The 20,130-nt window shown below is 45.0% G+C and overlaps 1 protein-coding gene across 11 annotated transcripts in view; it reads right to left on the reverse strand.

Moving 5' to 3' along the window:
• bptf (bromodomain PHD finger transcription factor) overlaps positions 1-20,130 on the reverse strand; it is a 194,879-nt gene that overhangs the window by 48,521 nt on the left and 126,228 nt on the right. For 2 of the 11 annotated variants that reach the window (XM_072483719.1, XM_072483712.1), the window contains exons 17-22: positions 15,057-15,207; positions 11,188-11,311; positions 8,869-9,124; positions 7,733-7,897; positions 5,381-5,532; positions 3,016-3,151 (exon numbers count right to left, since the gene is read on the reverse strand). In XM_072483719.1, the coding sequence (XP_072339820.1) occupies positions 3,016-3,151; positions 5,381-5,532; positions 7,733-7,897; positions 8,869-9,124; positions 11,188-11,311; positions 15,057-15,207 (984 nt within the window). The remainder of the gene's footprint in view (positions 1-3,015; positions 3,152-5,380; positions 5,533-7,732; positions 7,898-8,868; positions 9,125-11,187; positions 11,312-15,056; positions 15,208-20,130) is intronic. The other 9 variants (XM_072483722.1, XM_072483717.1, XM_072483716.1 and 6 more) reach the window with 9 other exon arrangements.

Here is a 20,130-nt window from a genome sequence, read left to right on the forward strand (position 1 = left end):
GGGAGGAAACCGGAGCACCCGGAGGAAACCCACGCACACACGGGGAGGATGTGCAGACTCCACACAGACAGTGACCCAAGCCGGAATCGAACCTGGGATCCTGGAGCTGTGAAGTAATTGTGCTATCCACAATGCTACCGTGCTGCCCCAAAGCTGACACTCCAGTGGAGTACTGAGGGAATGCGCTCTTTCTGAAGAGACATTAAACTGGGGGTTTTATTTTTAATTTATTCTTGGGATGTGGGCGTCACTGGCATGACTAGCATTTGTTGCCCATCCCTAATTGCCCTTGAACTGAGTGGCTTGCTGGGCTATTTCAGCAGGGCAGTTAAGAGTCAAATGCATCGCTGTGTGGGTCTGGAGTCACTTGTAGGCCAGACCGGGTAAGGACGGCAGATTTCTTTCCCTGAAGGACATTAGTGAACCAGATGGGTTTTTAATGACAATTGGCATAATGGGGTTCTTAATCCCAGAGATGCAGTTTCCTCCCACATCGGACTCCAGCAAAATGAATAGAACTGATAAATTACGAAAACAAAGCTCAAAGACAGTCGTGGACGCGATGATCTGCAAAGACAAGATCATGGAAGGAGGGAGGAAACTCAAACAGGTGGGGTTTTCACTGCCGCAGCCAAGAGCTGAACGATATGTTTGTGTCCATTGCTCTTCATGTCCCTGGGACAGTTTCCCTGTAAAGGTTTCAACTTCCAAATCCTTCTCTTCACCCAGCCCTCTCACTAAGAGGAGAAACTTGTCTGTATACTGTGATGAATTAAAGACATTTTCTATATATAAAACGGCAAAGTGCTGTTGGACAGCTGGATGTTGCCCGGCGCTGCAGCTGCCCCAAGAAACACCCCACTAAATGCTCCATTCAGCGGACTTTAACTTGAGTCTGCCGAATCGTGCCCATTGTGTTTAAACTTAAGTACATCATGGTATTTAAGTAGGATAATGATGCAAGTAATGGGAGTTGCCAGGTCTGTAGCAGGCAGTAGTTTTTAGGTTAAGTTCTGGAAGCTGCGAGCTGAACAGCTTTTTCACAAAGCTGTCAGGTTCAGCATTAATCCGACAGAAAGGGATGTGTAGGCTGTTGACTGAAAGGCTCTCCTCTCTCTTCAAGCAGTTTTTTCAAAGAACTTTCTATCCAGAGAACGGCAAGTAGTCCTGTGTTTGCTAACTTTATTTAAAAATATTTTTTGACCTGTGATGGCTTTGCTTGATGAGAGATAAATGAGGTATCCGTCAAAGTATTAATTTCTTTGTTAAACATTGTTTAACTGGTAATTGCAATCTATATTTCTGAGATGTGAAGGGAAATTAATACTGTTGTAGAAATAAAAAGTTTGTTTTAATCTACCATATCCCTATTTGTGCGTGGAATCACTCCTGGAGCAAAGTATCTTTTCCCCCTACCAGCTTTACAAATTGAAAAGTGAATGGGTTTCGTGCAGAATCCGAGCAAATGTTAGGGTCTGGTAGAGACAAGATGCTACTATAATGGCATGTTACATTGCTCATCGTTTGTGGCGCAGTTAATCTTTTTCATTGTTTATTATTCATGTGAAATTGTTTTTTTTTTAAAACGCATTTTATTCAAACTTGTATCAAAGTAGGTTACAGCAAATAAACACCCCGGGATACATTCTTCCCAACAATCAACTGAAAATGAAAATCACTTATTGTCACAAGTAGGCTTCAAATGAAGTTACTGTGAAAAGCCCCGAGTCGCCACATTCCGGCGCCTGTTCGGGGAGGCTGGTACGGGAATTGAACCGTGCTGCTGGCCTGCCTTGGTCTGCTTTCAAAGCCAGCTCTTTTGCCCTGTACTAAACCAGGCCCCTATCACTTTGTACAGATTTTTCTCCTTTTTCAACCCCATCCCCATCACCCCACCCTCCTGCGACAAACAGCTCCACAAACACGGTCACAAACATCCCCCATCTTTTCTCAAACTCCCCTGCTGAGCCCCTTAACCCATACTTTATCTTCTCTAACCGCAGGAAGTCATACAGGTCACCCAGCCATGCTGCGACCCCCGGTGGCAATGCCGACCGCCACTCCAGCAACATTTGTCACCGTGCAATCAGAGGCGAAGGCCAAGTCAGCGGTCTTCCTCCTCTCCATGAGCTCCGACTTCTCTGAAACCCCAAATATCGCCACCAGAGGGTTTGGGTCCACTCCCTCCTCCACTATCCAGGCTAAGACCACAAACACTCCCGCCCAGAATCTTCCCAATTTTTCACAACCCCAAAACAGGTGTGCATGATTCGCTGGCCCCCGCCCACACCTCACACTCATCTGCTACCCCCTGAAAGAACCCACTCATTCTCACCCGAGTCATATGCACCCTGTGCACCACCTTAAACTGTATCAGGCTCATCCTTGCACAAGAGGAGGTCCCGTTTACCCTGCCCAGTACCTCACTCCATACTCCCCAATTGATCTCCATTCCCAACTCCGCTTCCCATTTCTCCTTGATCTTCACCACCCGCTTGCCTCCCTGCTCCCCCAGCCACTTCTATATATCCCCAATTCCTCCCTCCCCTTCCACATCCGGAAGCAGCAGTCACTCCAGCAGGGTGTATCCCGGCAATCTAGGGAACCTCTTCCAGACCAAAGTCCCTAACCTGTAGATACCCGAACTCACTATCCCTCGGCAGCTCTACTCTCTCTCTTAGCTCCCCCAGACTGGCAAACGCTTCCTCCAAATACAAATCCCTTACCTTGACCAGCCCCACTTCCCTCCACCTCCTCTATACACTATCCATCCCCCCAGCTCAAACCCATGATTCTAACAATTTTGAATGAACCATCAGTGTACCCACAATGAATTATCAAATGGACAATAAAATTGAAAATAGAGAGCCATAAGGATGCAATTGGAGATCCAGTACTGTAAAACGAAGATAACAAGACAAAATTGAACAGATAATTAAGTCTACATAATAGATGGGAAGCACTAATAAATTGGTTGATGGATCATACATTTGAGAAGTATAATAATGAACCTACTGGCTGGGAGTATACCTTGCTGTACCATCAAAGGTGTACGGATAATAGCTTTCCCAATGCCTGCAGCCTGTTGAAAAGGTGCTCTTATAACTGTTACACCAGGTCGTATCTGTGTTGCTCCTCCTGTTGTGAGGACCTAGCATAAAACATTGCAACACATTAATTTCCAAATAGTAATTCACATGTCAAAGCATTGTATCTTGAGAGCATGTACTTAAAACAAGTGTTCAGAATTCTTAAAGCAATTACAAAATAAAACTAATCAGTTCCACCTAACTACTGAAATGCAACAGTATTTGTTGATCTTCACGGCCCCACCCCTGCAAACCACATGACAAATGAGCTCAAAATGTCCCAAAAACTATTTGACTATGTGAACAAGATTCTATGCTCTGTAAATCTGAACAAGAGTGAAGCTGCCTGAGGAACATCCAAAAATACATTAGAATAAATGCCACAGGAACCAACTTCAACTTATGTATGTCTGGGGACATGGAAAAATTTGCTTCTGATCCCAGTCAATCTCATGACCATTTCAAGCCCTCGTATACAGCCAGATATTTAAGTACAGGTCTGCAGTGGAGTAAATTGCAAATTAAAAATTTTCTTAAATTGAAGGAGGGAAAGTGGCAAAGTACAGAAATAATAGGCAATTGGTGCAGCCTCTCTACAAGCTTCTGAGGTGTTCGCTGGTAGATTAGACCTACTATAAAGGCACACACAGCAATTGCAACAAGTATCTAATTGCAACCCCATTTAACAATGCAGTTGAAGAAGCCATTAGCCCTTCTCTGTGAAGAAAATAACTTGACCAGTGTTAAAGAGGCCAGTCTTGTTGATATGGTGCTAAAACAGTCATGAATTACTGATTTAAATGATTTGACACTGAAAGGGGGGGGGGGGAAATGAAAAATGGAAACAATTATTAATCGAAGAGAGACACCAAATTAGAAGAGTTGGATTTGAAACAGCCTTCTAGGTAGTCAGAAAACCTGGAGGTATTTTCTTTTAAGTATTTTCTCAAATGTTTCCAGGATCCAACAACATCCCAGAATGGCTCTATTTAAGGGGTGGGAAACTTACTTCATACCAATTTGGGGAAAACATCTGGACTCCTTGGTACTGGAGCAACAGATCACTAAAAAAAGCAAATATTGATAACAAACAACTATTTTTATGCCCAGTCAAAATGTTAAATGGTTTAAAAACCAGCAGCAGCTACATGTCCCAAGCCTAAATGGATACAAATGCTCAAGGGTTTGGTAATGTCTCTGAGGTTACATGCTTCACAAAATTATTGAGCTCCATAATTCAAATAAAAAATTCTGGTTCAGTGACATATATGACTGGTCAATCCCTTTTGAATTGGGTCGTCAGTTATCAGAATCCAGGAAGCCAGATCTACTGTCTTCAGGAAAATATTTACATAAATTAACCATATGAATCATGGACACTCAATTTGGAACTTCAACAATTAGTTGAAAGCTGTGAAACTCCCACACAGGTGAGAAATGTAAATATCAAATGGGAATTCAAAAGAATGCACCAAGGTTCCAACCGTCATTTGTTTTTCTTTTCAGGCACTTAATATAATTCTGACTGTAGCTGTTACATTATTAATATTCAGTGCCATATTTATCTATTGCTAAGTAAATTTACTGTCATCCAGAATTACAATTGTTTGATGGGGTGTCCTCCACGGCATCTTAGAACGTCCATGTTTAAGATGTCAGTCAATAACATTGGTCAAAAATTATATTGCCTTGGGCAGCATGGTGGCACAGTGGTTAGCACTGCTGCCTCACGGTACCGAGGACCCAGGTTCGATCCCGGCTCTGGGTCACGGTCCGTGTGGGTCACTGTCCGTGTGGAGTTTGCCCATTCTCCCCGTGTTTGCGTGAGTATCTCCCCCACAACCCAAAGATGTGCAGGCTAGGTGGATTGACCACGTTAAATTGCCCCTTAATTGGAAAAAATTAATTGGGTACTCTAAAATTTAAAAAAAATTATATTGCCTCAAGTGCTGTGTTTATTTAAGCAGACGGGCTGTGTAAACGTAACTTGTTCAAGTACATTGAATGCAAGAACCAACTGGATCACAGCATAGGAGGAGGCCTTCTACCTACAAGACTGAACATAAGTAAATTGGTATATAACATTTTACTAAAGTTGAATTACCTTTTTGTGTAATTAAACTCTTTTGATCTCCCCAAAGTGGTCTAATGTTTGTAAACTGACTGCAATTAAAATAAAAGCTGGAGGTCCAAGTGGAACAAATATTTGCAGAAACACACTGGCTATTAATGTATTCTAAACAAAATGGACTTGCATGATCTAAAATAACAGTAAACAAAATCATTATTACCTGTACCTGCTGAGTTGTAGTTGGTGCACCTGGTGCATTTTGTCGAAGAGTAACAGTGGTGGCCCTTGGCTGGAATGAAGTAAAGGTTTGCTGGCTGGAAGTAGTGCCTGACGGAATGATTCCTAGAACCTTCTGCTGCACCTGAACTACACCTACAAAACAAAAAGGCATAAAAAAATCAATATAGACTATATGCAAGTGACAACTGTACATGGTTTTAAACAGCAGCAAACACAGGTCTCTGGGTTGTAAGACTAAACAGATATTGCAGAAACAAATTTGTGAATATTGTAGTCCTCTTAACTTGATGTCTGTTTGGGGAAGTTACTAGAATCTGTTATTGGGGACAGAGTGACAAAGCATTTGGGTAAATATAAACTGGTACGAGAGAGTCAGCAGAGATTTTTTTAAAAGACACAGATAACTAACCAAATATTTTGAGAATACTAACAAGGTAGATAAGCAATTATCAACAGATGTTAGTTATGTGGCCTTCCAGAAGGCATTTTGGTAAGGTTCCACAATGCACAGACTTGGGGACAACCTATTGCCATGGATTGGGAATTAGTTAGGAGGCAGCAGACAGTAGTGGTAATGGGTATGTACTTCAATTAGCAGGATGCGGCTAGTGGCATTCTCCAGGGAAATGTACGAGGACATCTGCCTTCTGTAATATTTAACAGATTAGTTAAATATACAGAGAGCCATATATGCAAGTTCACAAATGACATCAAATTGTGTGACACAGGGAGCCCTGTAGATGGAACATGCATGAGGTGCTAGCACCACTTGCAAGCTGGACATGCAACAGATCAATTCCTTTCCACTTCATTCATTTGACAGGACATATCTCAAACAGTTCGGTTGAAAATGCAACCTTCTGCGGCATGGCTTATTGAAACATTCAGATAGATTCTTTGCGGCTGCTCCAATAGAACAACCCATTCTCAGGGTTCTGAATACTCAGTGAAACATGGATACTGAATACTCAAACACTACCTACTGTAATGATCCACTTCTGTGTATTTTCAAAAGAAACACTGCCCAGCAGAAACCAGTCTGCATGTAAAAATGTAGTTGTACAGCAGCTGTTGAATTTACAATAGTAAGGAATGAAAGCTATGCCTTCAGGAAGTACTTAAGTGGGCAGCACGGCAGCACAAGTGATTAGCACTATGGCTTCACAGCGCCAGGGTCCCAGGTTCGATTCCCTGCTGGGTCACTGTCTGTGCAGAGTCTGCATGTTCTCCCCGTGTCTGCGTGGGTTTCCTCCGGGTGCTCCGGTTTCCTCCCACAGTCCAAAGACGTGCCAGTTAGGTGGATTGGCCATGATAAATTGCCTTTAGTGACCATAAAAGGTTAGGAGGGGTTATTGGGTTAAGGGGATAGGGTGGAAGTGAGGGCTTAAGTGGGTCGGTGAGACTCGATGGGCCGAATGGCCTCCTTCTGCACTGTATATTCTATGTTCTAAGTTCAAGGTAAAGGAGAATTCTTCATATGTCAATTGTATACACAAGCAAAGCTCTGCTCACAGGCAAACGAGTCTAATCTTTCATTTGCTCTTCCCATTTATTCGCAGGATTCTAAGTAATCAGCCGGAATGCCTCCCATCTTCCAAACTTAACAAGTTGGCATAATTTGCTACAACAGCAAAAGCATTTTGCAGTGATGCTGAATGTATTATACAATTGTAATTCGTAGAATTTGCAAACTCCTGGAGTTTGTGTCCATGGACTGCAGCGGTTCAAGAAAGCCGCTCACCACCACCACCTTTTCAAGGGCAATTAGGAATGGGCAATGAATACTGGCCTTGCCAGTGAAGCCCACATCCAGTGAAAGAATTTTATAAAACAAAGTCTGGACTAGAATCAGGTGAACACCGATGAAGTGGCAACAACAGGCTATGTTATGGTTTCTTGCATGCATTGCTTAAAAACTCCAGATTTTCAATCAATAGTTTCAGGATTAAATCACAATGCTGAAATCTTGGAAACTCATGTTTAAAATACACCTGCTGATGACAGTCAAATGGAGACTCCCCCATTTTTCTCATGTCAAAGAGAGACAGCCAATCTGTGATAAAGGAAAGTAGGCAGGGTTATCACTAGTCATATCATCTCACCCTGCCCCACTTCTTGGTGCTGCCAAATGTCATGAGGAAGTAAGCAGTTTTTCCATCTAAAGCAGTGTATCAAGTTAAAAACAAAGGAGAACACACAATAATGATCAGTTGACAGATATACAGAAAAAGAAACTGGAGCCTTAATTGTCTTCCAGCCGATACTGGTGCATATTTTTAACCACAGGGTTCTCCACAACATAAATTATGAAATAATGCATTCTCCACCCTACCTCCTTGAGTAGTTGGCACATTGACGGTGAGGATTTTGCTGTTTGCAGTGAGCGGAAGCTTAGCAGTTATCACCTTGCCTGTCATGGTTATAGGACTGCCTGTGATCTGGAACGTCTGACCTGTGGTGGCAATGGTTGTACCTGTGGTGGCAACTGTGCTGGTGACTAGCAGAAAACGGACAGAGATATAAAGAACACTTAGGCTTTCATTACTTTGTTCACATCGGAGACTTGTACTCGAACAACTCTCAAATGAGGAGAGAGGCCAGTTGCTTAACTTCCACATCACCAAATCAAAACTCAAGTTAATATTAAAATTTTGAATGGAATTAGATTAAAACTATCAAAAAGGCAAATAATTTATTGTGAACATGTTTGCATGAAATTAACACCTATCTAGTGAGTGAACAAAGAAATGTTTTGGTAAATAGAATAAAGAGCTATTTAAATATACTGACCAAGCATCTGGAAAAATCAAGTATTTACTCAATCCTTTTTAAAAAAGTATAAGAAAAGTAGAGTGCATTTTCCAAGACTTATTTAATTCCAAGCAATAAGACCAATACATTCATCATAGATGTGGCAGCTGCCCTGGCGGACACAAAGGTACACTTTTAGCAATAACCACTGGATTGTGATCAAGAGATAAGAACTCTGCCCAATGTTCCCCCTCAGCCCGGAGACAAGTTTATGGTGGTTCTGCAGCATGCCAGGTCAGATTAGTTCAACCGAGTCTCTCCATCATTACAATGGTTGATTTGGTTGTACTGCAAGTTACTCGGAGTCAAAACGACAAAATTATACTGTTTTTTTTTCCAAACTCGGAATGCAGAGGATATTGAATAAGCTGGATTAGTGATGTTCCCAATCTAGCAAAGGAGCAAAAGATGTAAAAATTGAAGCGCCAGAGTTATTCCAGCTTGTGTTCCTGATAAAGTCATTGGCACGATTAAATTAAAAATATTTCTTATAGTTCTATTTCCACTCCCACCCCCCCTAACTTTTAGTGACAAAATTAATTTCTGCTGGATGTCACTGCTGATATTCGGAACTCGTGCATATACTCACACTCGTGATCACATTCCCTGATGACTCACTCTCAAATATCAATGTGTTGTATCCACAGAGATACATACCTGGCCCACTCTGACCTTGCTTGATCCAGGTAGCAAAACTCTGCTGAAAATTCTTGTTAGGCTGGAATGTCACTGTAGTTGGTGAACCCACTTTTGTGGTAGTAAATACCACTTTTGTTCCTGGGGAGACCTGTCCTGTCAGGGAGCCTACCATTATCTTCTGGGGAGTGGCAATAGTGGTAGCAGTACTGTTGGTTGTAGAGGCAGTAGAGGAGGAGTTTGGAGTGGCAGATAGTTTCTGCTGCTCAAGGCGCTTCTGTTAAGGTACAACGGAAGTTACAAACCTTTTTCCACACATCACTATTAAATACAATTTCAGAGCATAAAAATAAAAGATGATGCATGGCAATATTCCTGACTTTGGATGCCTTCTCAGAAAAGTTGTGCAAATGAAATATTTCAATGTTCCCATTTTCTCCTCTGAACCTCCGTTTGTGTAAAATAATCCTTACATTTACATATACGGGTTGCAGAATATGAGAGTGCAATGCCATTACCACTTTTAATAGTCAAGCAATTTTGCGCTCCCGCGACTAATTGCCCACGCCGTCGTGAACGCCATCGAGGTTCACGACGGCGCGAAACGGCCCCGATCTCGACCGATTCATCGCCCGGAAATGGGCTAGGATCGGGGCCGTGAGAAACGCGGGGGGGGGGGGGGGGGGGTGTCGTGAAAGTAGCGTCATCAGCGCGTGCCGGGCATTGGCGCCGTGTAAAAGGCGTAACTGGCATCACCCGTGCATGCACGGGTTGGCCGGCGCCAACCCACGCAAGCGTGGTTGCCGTCCTCCCGAGGCCGCCCCGCAAGAAGATGTCAGATGGATCTTGCGGGGCGCGGAGGACAGGAGGTCCTCCTTCAGAGAGGCCGGCCCGCCGATCGGTGCCCACCGATTGCGGGCCAGACCCCTTTTGAGTTCTACCCCGGTGAAAGAACCCCCCTCGCCCGCCCACAGGCCGCCCGCCCAGCGTTCCCGCTGGCAGCGACCAGGTGTGGGTGGCACCGGCGGGAAGCCGTCGTTTTGGGCAGGCCGCTTGGCCCATCCGGGCCGGAGAATAGGGGGTGTAGCGGAGAATCGCCATTTTGGGTGTCCCGGGCGATTCTCCGGCCTGCGCCGTGCAGAACTCGACGGGGCCGTTCCCGCCGCTTGGGTGAATCGCGGGAGGGCGTCGGACCGGCGTCGCGGGGAAAAATGGCGCGCCAGGGGATTCTCCCAACCGGCGCGGGAGCGGAGAATCGCGCCCATGATACACCAACATAAAAGATTTGTAACATTATTTCAGAAATACCACGCCCCTGATCATGTTAGAATTTATTTAGTTTGCACAGGGAAAATCATATGAATTTCAGTATTAATTAGTAACGGCACTTCAGAAATATACAAGATCCTGGATTAATCTTGAAATTCCTGATATGGGAGGGAACAGAGCACTTCCCATATTCATAAAAAAGACCCAATATAATAATTTTTTTTTAAAAATTGAGTACCAAAAATTTTCCAATTAAGGGGCAATTTAGCGTGGCCAATCCACCTACCCTGCACATCTTTGGGTTGTGGGGACGAAACCCACGCAAACACGGGGAGAATATGCAAAGTCCACACGGACAGTGATCCAGAGTTGGGATCGAACCTGGGACCTCGGCGCCATGAGGCAGCAATCACTGTGCCACTGCGCTGCCCGTAATAAAATAGTTTAACACATCCGTCTCAAGTCAAAGTGACGTTCGCTAAAATATTTTAAAACTTTTCTCCATAACCACAGAAATCTGCAGTTGAAAAGGTTTTCCACAGAACAGCATTCATCGATTGATCACATGGATGGCCTACTGTTGGGACAATGACCAGATGTGTTTGGGAGGTGTGCAGTAACAAGACTGGCCATCAATTTTCCCCCTAAGTTGCTTCATTTAGGACATCATGCTGCCGATAACAGGAGTGACGTCGAACTACAAAGGGACACTGGTGGGACTTCATAGTTTTCTTACCCATCCATGTCAAAGAATGAAAGCAACTATCAGGATTGATAAGCTCAAATATTTTACAGGAACATATCCTAACATACACATTCTCCCCGTGTTTGTGTGGATTTTGCCTCCACAACCCAAAGATGTGCAGGGTAGGTGGATTGGTCATGCTAAATTGCCCCTTAATTGGAAAAATGAATTGGGTACTCTAAACAAAACAAAAAAACCATATCCTAACATATATATACACCTTCCTACTATCTAAAAAGATTAAACTGTGCATTCCTTTAATAGTAAAAGTTATATTCAATGCAGTTGAATGACAGGTGGGACTAGGAAACTTCATGCCTTCCCACCTGTTGAGCAGCCAAGCGCTGCTGCTTAAGTTGGGCCTCCAGTTGGGCCTTGAACTCTTCGGACTTCTTCTGCTCACTAACCTTTGCTTGCTGTTCTGCAGCCTGTGCCTTCTCCTTTTCCACCCTGGAATAAACAAGGAAATATGTGACTAAAAATAGCTTTAGAAATGTGACTTTATGCAAAGAATTAGCTAAATGCAATGCTTCTACGTAGCAGTAACGATGTGCAAAGATTTCCTCCAACTAAATATCGGGGAGACAGAAGCCATTGTCTGTGGTCACCACAAAAGTCCAATTGCTTGGCACAAATTCCATTCTTCTCCCTGGCAACTGCACAAGGCTGCACCGGACTGTTTGCAATCTTGGTGCCATTTGATCCAGAGCTGAGCTTTTGACCATACATCTGCACAATTTACATGGTCAATCTCCATCTCCATCATTATCTGACCCTGCCCATCTCAGATCATCGGCTGCTGAAACCTATTCATCCATTTCTTACCCTGAGATTTGACTAATCTAATGCACTCCTCGTTGGCCTCCTACATTTTATCCTCTGTAAACTTAGGTCATCAAAAGCTCTGCTGCCTATGTACTGACGCCCAAGTCCCATTCACCCATCACCCCTGTGATAGCTGACCTGCACTGGCTTCAGTTAAGACACATCACAATTTTAATAGTCATCTGCCCTAATCTCGTTTTATATAGATCATCAAAGTTTGGCAGATAACAATGAAATGCCTTGTGATGTTTCATTATTTTACAGGATAGGGCAGCACGTTGGCGCAATGGTTAGCACTGCTGCCTCACGACGCCGAGGACTCAGGTTCGATTCCTGCCCCGCGTCAATGTCTGTGTGGAGTTTGCACATTCTCCCAGCGTCTGCGTGGGTTTCACCCCCATAACCCAAAAGAAATGCAGGTTAGGTGGATTGGCCACACCAAATTGTCCCTTAATTGGAAAAAAATTATTGGATACTCTAAATTTTTATTTTTAATTTTTAAATACTTTAAAGGTGCTTTATAAATGCAAATTGTTGTTGGGAGTTTAATAGAAATTTTATTTTTCATTTGTTTACCATTCCAATTTGCAGATTTTCACAAAAAAGCACGCAATCATGAAATAAATTGGGAAAATTGGCTTTTTACATTTTGCAAAATCAATTAAGAAGAAAGGTGAGTTTACAGGAGGGGATTAGTCAGAATACTGTTGAAACCCGGATGAGCTTGAATCTGGCCAAACTAGAGAGGTTCTTTATTAAAAAATCTAACCTTGCTGGTGCTGAGTGGAGCTCTTCCTACTTTAGGCAACCAGTGTCACCATCACCATCAGGCACTTCCAAATCAAGTATGGCAAGTTAGACACTGAATAAAGCTTCCTCCTGCTACTTGAGTGAGACATTTCTGAATTCCCAATGCAGCAATTCTGCAGTCGGAGTGACACTGTCAATTAGTGCAGTTTTGTACTTAGCAGAAACTGCATCAGACTGCCCAAACTCAGTTCACAAGGAACCTTTACAACCAGAAAACAGAGGAAGAGGAGATTCCCTCCTGCTTGGGCCGAGTTTGAACCCAGTGCTGCCCATCTAGTTCCCCAGAACCAATTGCTAATGGCCTACAGTCTACTTCACAAATATTCTCTCAATATAACACAATATAGGCACATCACTCAGGACATGATTAATATGAGAAACAGGGATATGAAAGAAAGAGTTCATGCTGATGCTGTTTTGAGAAAATGAAAATAGTGTAATCTGTGTTTTGTTGTGCTAACTTAGTCGTGCCCTATGCTGGCACTCCATGCTCAAGTGGAAAAGTACTTTTTCTTACTTTAGATGTCTATGAAAGGAAGAAGTAAAAAAAAATACACCATAGAACAAATTAATTGATTTTAGGTACCAACTTATAATCTTCAAAGTCTATTCACACTTCTATTAATTTTTCTACCCAGTTCACCTGCACACTTTTTCACTGCATACACCCAATTCTTCAAACAAACTAATTCCATATTTAAGTGTTCGTATCAACGAGCATGTAATAAATAAAGTGGTGCGTATGTTGCCTAAAACGCTACACATTTTGGAAGATTTATATCTTGGAGTAAACGTCATTGCAAACATATGTATTCAGCGATACATCAAACTCCTACTGATTTTAAGGGGTGTCTGTTAACCATAAAGACATGGGTATTTTTCCATTCCAGTTGTGAATTGCACCATTTATTCACACAAATTGATGAATAACACAAATTATTTTCTTTCCCAAAGCCATGATGATCTGTGAATAAAGCACTGTATATTAAACTATAGCCTTCTACTAAGGCAGTGTCTGCCTTGGGGTCGAAGACAATTTTCCTTGAGAGCAATTAGTCCAGTGCATTTTAATAATAGTTAGATTAACATCCTAAAAATCTCGTTAAAAATTTCTGTGACAATGTTTATCGAGCAGTGATCTCAAGAATAAATGACACTCGTCCAATTTCCAAATTCTGTATGTGTTGAAATTTCTTCCCCATTTCTGACCCTCGTTTACACATTCCAAGTTTCAACCTAATGCCAACATATCAGACTCCATTGTAAAAATAGTTGGCACCAAGTTCCCCTCCAAGTCACTCACCATTCTGACTTGGAAATATTTCGCCGTTCCTTCACTGTCGCTGGGGCAAACAGCCTCTCCAAAAGCACTGGGTGCACCTACACCACATTGACACCAGCTGTTCAAGGAGGCAGCTCCCCACCACCTTCTGAAGATAGTTGGGGGTGGGCAATAAATGCTGGCCTAGCCAGTGACATGCACAAACTGTATTTTTTTTTTACAAGACCAAAGTAGAATTGTACTTATGGAATTTAAGAAGAAAGCATGGTGGCACAGTGGTTAGCACTGCTGCCTCACGGCGCCGAGGACTCTGGTTCGATCCCGACCCCGGGTCACTGACCATGTGGAGTTTGCACATTCTTCCCATGTCTGCGTGGATTTTACCCCCACAACCTAAAGATGTGCAGATTAAGTGGATTGGCCATGCTAAATTGCCCCTTAATTGGGAAAAAATAATTGGATACTCTAAATGTATTTAAAAAAATGAATTCATGGTCACCAGACTATAGATTACAAAGAACATAGATCATTAATTCAATTTACATTCCACCAGCTGCCATGGTGGGATTTGAACCCTTGTCCTCGGAGCATTAGGACAGCACGGTAGCACAGTGGTTAGCACCACTTCAAAGCTTCAGGGTCCCAGGTTTGATTCCCGGCTTGGGTCACTGTACGTGTGGAGTCTGCATGGGTTTCCTCCGGGTGCTCCAGTTTCCTTCCACAGTCCAACGATGTGCAGGTTAGGTGGTTGACCATGCTAAATTGCCTTTTAGTGTCCATAAAGGTGAGGTGGATTACGTGGATAAGGTGGAGGCATGGGCTTTGGTTGGGTGCTTTTTCCAAGAGCCAGTGCAGACTCGATGGGCTGAATGGCCTCCTTTTGCATTGTAAATTCTACACCAGCTATGATTTCTGAAATATCTGACAATAGAACAGTTTTTTGGGGGGTTCCAAGAAATCAGCAAGCATAGAATTGGAACACAACTGTTTTGAACATCTACACTAGTGTGCTGCGCTGAAGTGTTGTTGCTGATCAAATTTAACATTTTCCGCAAGTTTAGAACTTGTAATTGAAAAAAGAAATTCCAATTAAGGACTGTAGCGATTCAAGAAGCAGCTCACCACCACCTTCTCAAGGGCAGTTAGGGATGGGCAATAAATGCGGGTCGAGCCAGCGACACCCACATCTCATACAAATTTTTGAAAAATCTGTTGGGTGCTAAAACTACACTATATTGCTAACTGATTAAACCTAGATGTGCACCAAATCTGTTCTACCTCTCGGCAAAATTGCGAATTTCCCACAAATCCAGTTCTTCCTCTGGGACCCAGGTTTCAATTATTACTGGACCAGTCTGTTTTGGAGCCTCAATCTTCTTTGGCCGTAAAGCACTAGATCGAAGACCTTTCCTCTGCGGTGTTGGAGTTTCTTTAAAATAGAAAATTAGGAAAAAGACAAAAAATCATTGAACTGTGAACCAATTAGTAACTTTCTTTTTTTAAAAAAAAGAAACATCCACCATTACAGGTTCAATTTGTAAAATCATACATGACTGTTCTTTTTTTGCCTACTTATCAGCCAAGTGACCAAGGCATCAACATGAACAGCTGACAGATGTAATTGTCCTTCCTTTGGAGCTCCTTTTGTACCCATTACTTTTGTTTTATTTTCTTATTTTTGGTCGGTGGACTCAATCAGCAGTGGACGTATGCTGAGGCAGCCTGCTACTAAGGACAGTGTGTTCCAGGATGCGTTCCTTTTGGAGACGGGAATACAGACTCGCTGGCACCAAGGAAATCTTAAGAACCAGCTTTGGAAGAAGTCGGTTCAATTGGCTGGTTGGCAACCTGTGGGTTGGCCAGGGACAGTGCTCTGACTGACAGCAGTCAGTGCATGATTGGTTCCTGCAGGATGTTTCTGAGAGAGCTGGTCAGAAGTGATTAGACCTTGAAAGAAGGTGGAGCTCTCTTTCTCTGCTGAAGTAACAGACTGTTTTACTGTTCTAAAATCAGTGTGTGCCTGACACATCCTCACTATATAATTGAAATGATCCTGAATCTACAAGGAAAGTAGATAGTCATTCCAGAGAAAATCCCCTCAAGCTTAAAAGGAAGCAGCTTTGAAGCACTGAACTCCTGAAAGACTAACTGAAAACCAACATAGTGCATCAAGATCTTTTACCCTTTTTACTTTATCATTTTTCTTCCCCCTACACCACCCTTTCGCTCAATGTTGTCCGTCTGTGTGTACAGAGTGGGCCGAGTTGGAAAGGAGTGAGATTGGGTAAGGGCTTTTAGGTAGTCAATTATATTTTTGTCAGTTTAATATTACTATTAAATAAGAAAAGGTTATTTTGATGTGTTAAGTTTACAAACCTGGTGACTGCAGTTTATTGGGCTCAGCCAAGGTCCTCGGGTATTTCAAATTAACATCTAATTTCACTTGTGTGTTTGGATCCGCGTCAAGTGGGGTTGGAATTGACCGTGTACTAGACCAGGGGGTCGTGACACAGAAAACATTCTCTTCAAGTCCCCACAGCCCCAAGTAAAGGGTCGAAAAAACAGTTTCATCTCGAGGCCCAGTTAAGAGTTACCAAAATGAAATAAATGGAGATTGCATCAGTCAACATTTCGATCAAAAATTTGGTTCCCAGTAGAATTGTAGCTCAGCACTCATGTTAAACTGTGTTGCTCTGCATCCTCGGTATCTCAGCCATTTTGTAGGCATTGCAGAAATTCTCAATGGAAGGTGAAATAGACTATCCAATAAGTGGGTAAATGGGACAGTGGGAGATGATTTAAACTTGGGAAAATCCATAGTGAGGCAAAACGTATAGAAAATGTCCATGGACAGATTGGTCTCTATTCAAATAACTGCACTGTGCAGAAATGTACAGAGGGTAAGAAATAAAACTACTGAGACTGAAGAACAATATCATCAGCATCTGGGCACAATGTTGTTGGCATCACCGAGACTCAGCTACAAGCGAGGCATGACTAGGCATGAAATATGCATAGCTTTAGAAAGGACAGGCAAATTGGGAATGGAGGTGGCGAAACAATATTGATAAAATGTACAATAACAGGAGCAGAAAAAAAGAAAGCCTTTCAATAAGGAAGTTGAGGCAATGAAACGCGGGGGGGGGGGAGAGAGAGAGCAAGGTGGTACTGTGGTCAGCACTGCTGCCTCAGAGCGCCAAGGACCAAGGTTCAATTCCAGCCTTGGGTGACTAGAGGTTTCACGTTCTCCCGGTGGGTTTCCTCCAGGTGCTCCGGTTTCCTCCCACAGTCCAAAGACGTGCAGGTTAGGTGGATGACCAAGCTAAATTGCCCCATAGGTGTCCAGAGATGTGCAGGTTAGGTGTGCTTGGGTTAGTGCTCTTTCAGATAATCAGTGCAGACACATTGGGCAGAATGGCCTCCTTCTGCACTATAGGGATACTAAGATTCTATGAACAGTACGGGCAGAGTTAAGGAATACCATTGTGGATTTATTTAAAAACAGATCCCACGCTAGGAGTAATGGAGGATGGATAAATTTTGTGAGATTTAAATTTTCACAAGCTGGATGGAGAACCATTCCAGCAGTAAAAGCAATACAGGTTATAGCAGATTTAATGACAATTAACTAACCAGACTTCCGGTTGCGGCTATGCCGAGGTAGGTCGCACGTTCGGCAGCTCCCGCCAGGAACGGACTTTTGGGCTCTTCAGAGGGGCCCCAACGGCAATTGTTCGACGGCTCCCAGTGTGGGAAGGTGACAGCAAGGTTTCCCCCGACATTATATGGATTGGCCCAGGAGTGGAGCGGTTAAAAAAGTGATCCTGGTGCAGCGGAAAGTGCGAGGGAGGAAAAGCAAGATGGCGGCGGGTGGCGACCAAGCAGCATGGGCGCAGTGGTCGCAGGAGCAGCAGGAATTCCTTAAACGCTGCTTTGCGGAGCTGAAGACAGAAATGCTGCCACCAATGAAGGCGGCGATTGAGAAGCTTGTGGAGACCCAGAAGGCCCAATGGGCAGCGATCCAGGAGGTGCGGCAAAAAGTCTCGGAGAACGAGGACGAGATCTTGGGCCTGGCGGTGAAGGTGGAGGCGCACGAGGCGCTGCACAAGAGATGGCAGGAAAAATTTGAGGACCTGGAGAATAGGTCGAGGAGGAAGAATCTTCGGATTCTGGGTCTCCCTGAAGGAGTGGAGGGGCCCGATGCCGGCGCATATATGAGCACGATGCTCAATTCGCTGATGGGCGTGGGAGCTTCCCTGAGGCTCCTGGAGCTGGATGGGGCTCATCGGGTCCTGGCAAGGAGACCCAAAGCCAACGAGCCGCCAAGGGCTGTAGTGGTGAGGTTCCACCGCTTTATGGACAGAGAGTGTGTCCTGAGATGGGCCAAAAAAGAACGGAGCAGCAGGTGGGAGAACACGGACATCTGTATTTACCAGGACTGGAGTGCGGAGGTGGCAAAGAAGAGAGCTGGTTTTAACCGGGCTAAGGCGGTTCTCCATCAGAAGGGGGTGAAGTTCGGGGTGCTGCAGCCAACGCGATTGTGGGTCACGTTCCAAGATCGGCACCATTATTTTGAAACGCCTGATGAGGCATGGAACTTTATCCAGGCTGAAATGTTGGACTCAAACTGAGGGTTTGTCGTGGGGGGTTGTTTACTGTGTTGGGGAATGTTCTTTTGTTGCGGTGCTGGGTGAATGGATTTGATGTGGGGGCTGTGGGAGAGTGTGGGCGTCGGCGTTGGAGGGGCAGGGCCCAGCGGGGGCGGGGGGGTGGAGGCCCGGGGATGGGGAGTTGGGGTGAGGCCGCAAAAAGGAGCTGCGCCAGAGGGAGTGGGGCCGGCTCAGACGGGAAGCGCGGGCTTTTTCCCGTGCGAGGGAAGGATGGGGGCGGGGCAGTGATGGAGAGGAGCGCGCACTGACTGCCATGGGATGGGGGGGATTCTCAGACTGGGGGGTCGATGGAATGGCGGGAGAGGCCGGGGTCAGCAGGAGTCAGCTGACTTACGGGAGTGTCACGGGAGGAGCAAAATGGCTAGATGAGGATCTAACGGGGGGGGACTGGGTTGCTGCTGCATTGGCCAAAGGGGAGCTGGAAGTAGGAGAGGTGGTCGGGTGGGGGTCCGCCGCCTGGGGACTGGAGGGTGCAGGAGGCGCGGGCACGTGGCTGGCCTAGAAAAGGAGATGGCCAGTCGGCGGGGGAGGGGGGGGGGGCGAGTAGCCCCCTGATCCGTCTGATAACTTGGAATGTGAGGGGCCTGAACGGGCCGATCAAGAGGGCCTGGGTGTTCGTGCACTTAAAGGGACTGAAGGCAGACGTGGTTATGCTCCAGGAGACGCATTTGAAGGTGGCAGATCAGGTTAGGCTGAGAAAGGGATGAATAGGGCAGGTCTTTCATTCAGGGCTGGATGCGAAGAACAGAGGGGTTGCAATACTGGTGGGGAAGCGGGTGTCGTTCGAGCCACTGAATATTGTAGCGGATAGTGGAGGTCGATATGTGATGGTGAGTGGTAGGTTGCAGGGGGTGCGGGTGATACTGGTGAACGTATATGCCCCGAATTGGGTTGATGCCGGATTTATGAAACGTATGTTGGGTCGGATTCCGGATCTGGAGGTAGGAAGCTTGATACTGGGGGGGGGGGGAAACTTTAACACGGTGCTGGACCCAGCACTGGACCGTTCTAGGTCCAGGACGGGTAAGAGGCCGGCTGCGGCCAAGGTGCTCATGGGGTTGATGGACCAGATGGGGGGAGTGGATCCATGGAGGTTTGCCAGGCCGCAGGCCAGGGAATTTTCCTTCTTTTCCCACGTCTATAGAGCCTACTCCAGGATAGATTTTTTCATTTTGAGTAGGGCGCTAATCCCAAAAGTGGAGGGAACGGAATACTCGGCCATAGCCATCTCGGACCACACCCCGCATTGGGTGGAGCTGGAGTTGGGGGAGGAGAGGGGCCAGCGCCCGCTGTGGCACCTCGATGTGGGACTGCTGGCGGATGAGAGGGTGTGCGGGCGGGTGCGGGGGTGTATTGAAAGATACTTGGAGGCCAATGACAACGGGGAGGTGCAGGTGGGGGTAGTCTGGGAGGCGTTGAAGGCGGTGGTCAGGGGAGAGCTAATCTCCATTAGGGCCCACAGGGAGAAGAGAGAGGAGGGAGAGGGAGAGGTTGGTGGGGGAGATTTTAAGGGTGGACAGAAGTTATGCAGAGGCCCCCGAGGAGGGGCTACTTAGGAAGCGACGGAACCTCCAGACGGAATTCAATCTGATGACTACGGGGAAAGCAGAGGCACAGTGGAGGAAAGCGCAAGGGGATAGAGGAGGGAATACGGTGAGTAGTGCGGTGAGAATAAACAAGGT

Source organism: Scyliorhinus torazame, chromosome 18 (assembly GCF_047496885.1).
Source record: "Scyliorhinus torazame isolate Kashiwa2021f chromosome 18, sScyTor2.1, whole genome shotgun sequence".
NCBI classification, from domain to species: domain Eukaryota; kingdom Metazoa; phylum Chordata; class Chondrichthyes; order Carcharhiniformes; family Scyliorhinidae; genus Scyliorhinus; species Scyliorhinus torazame.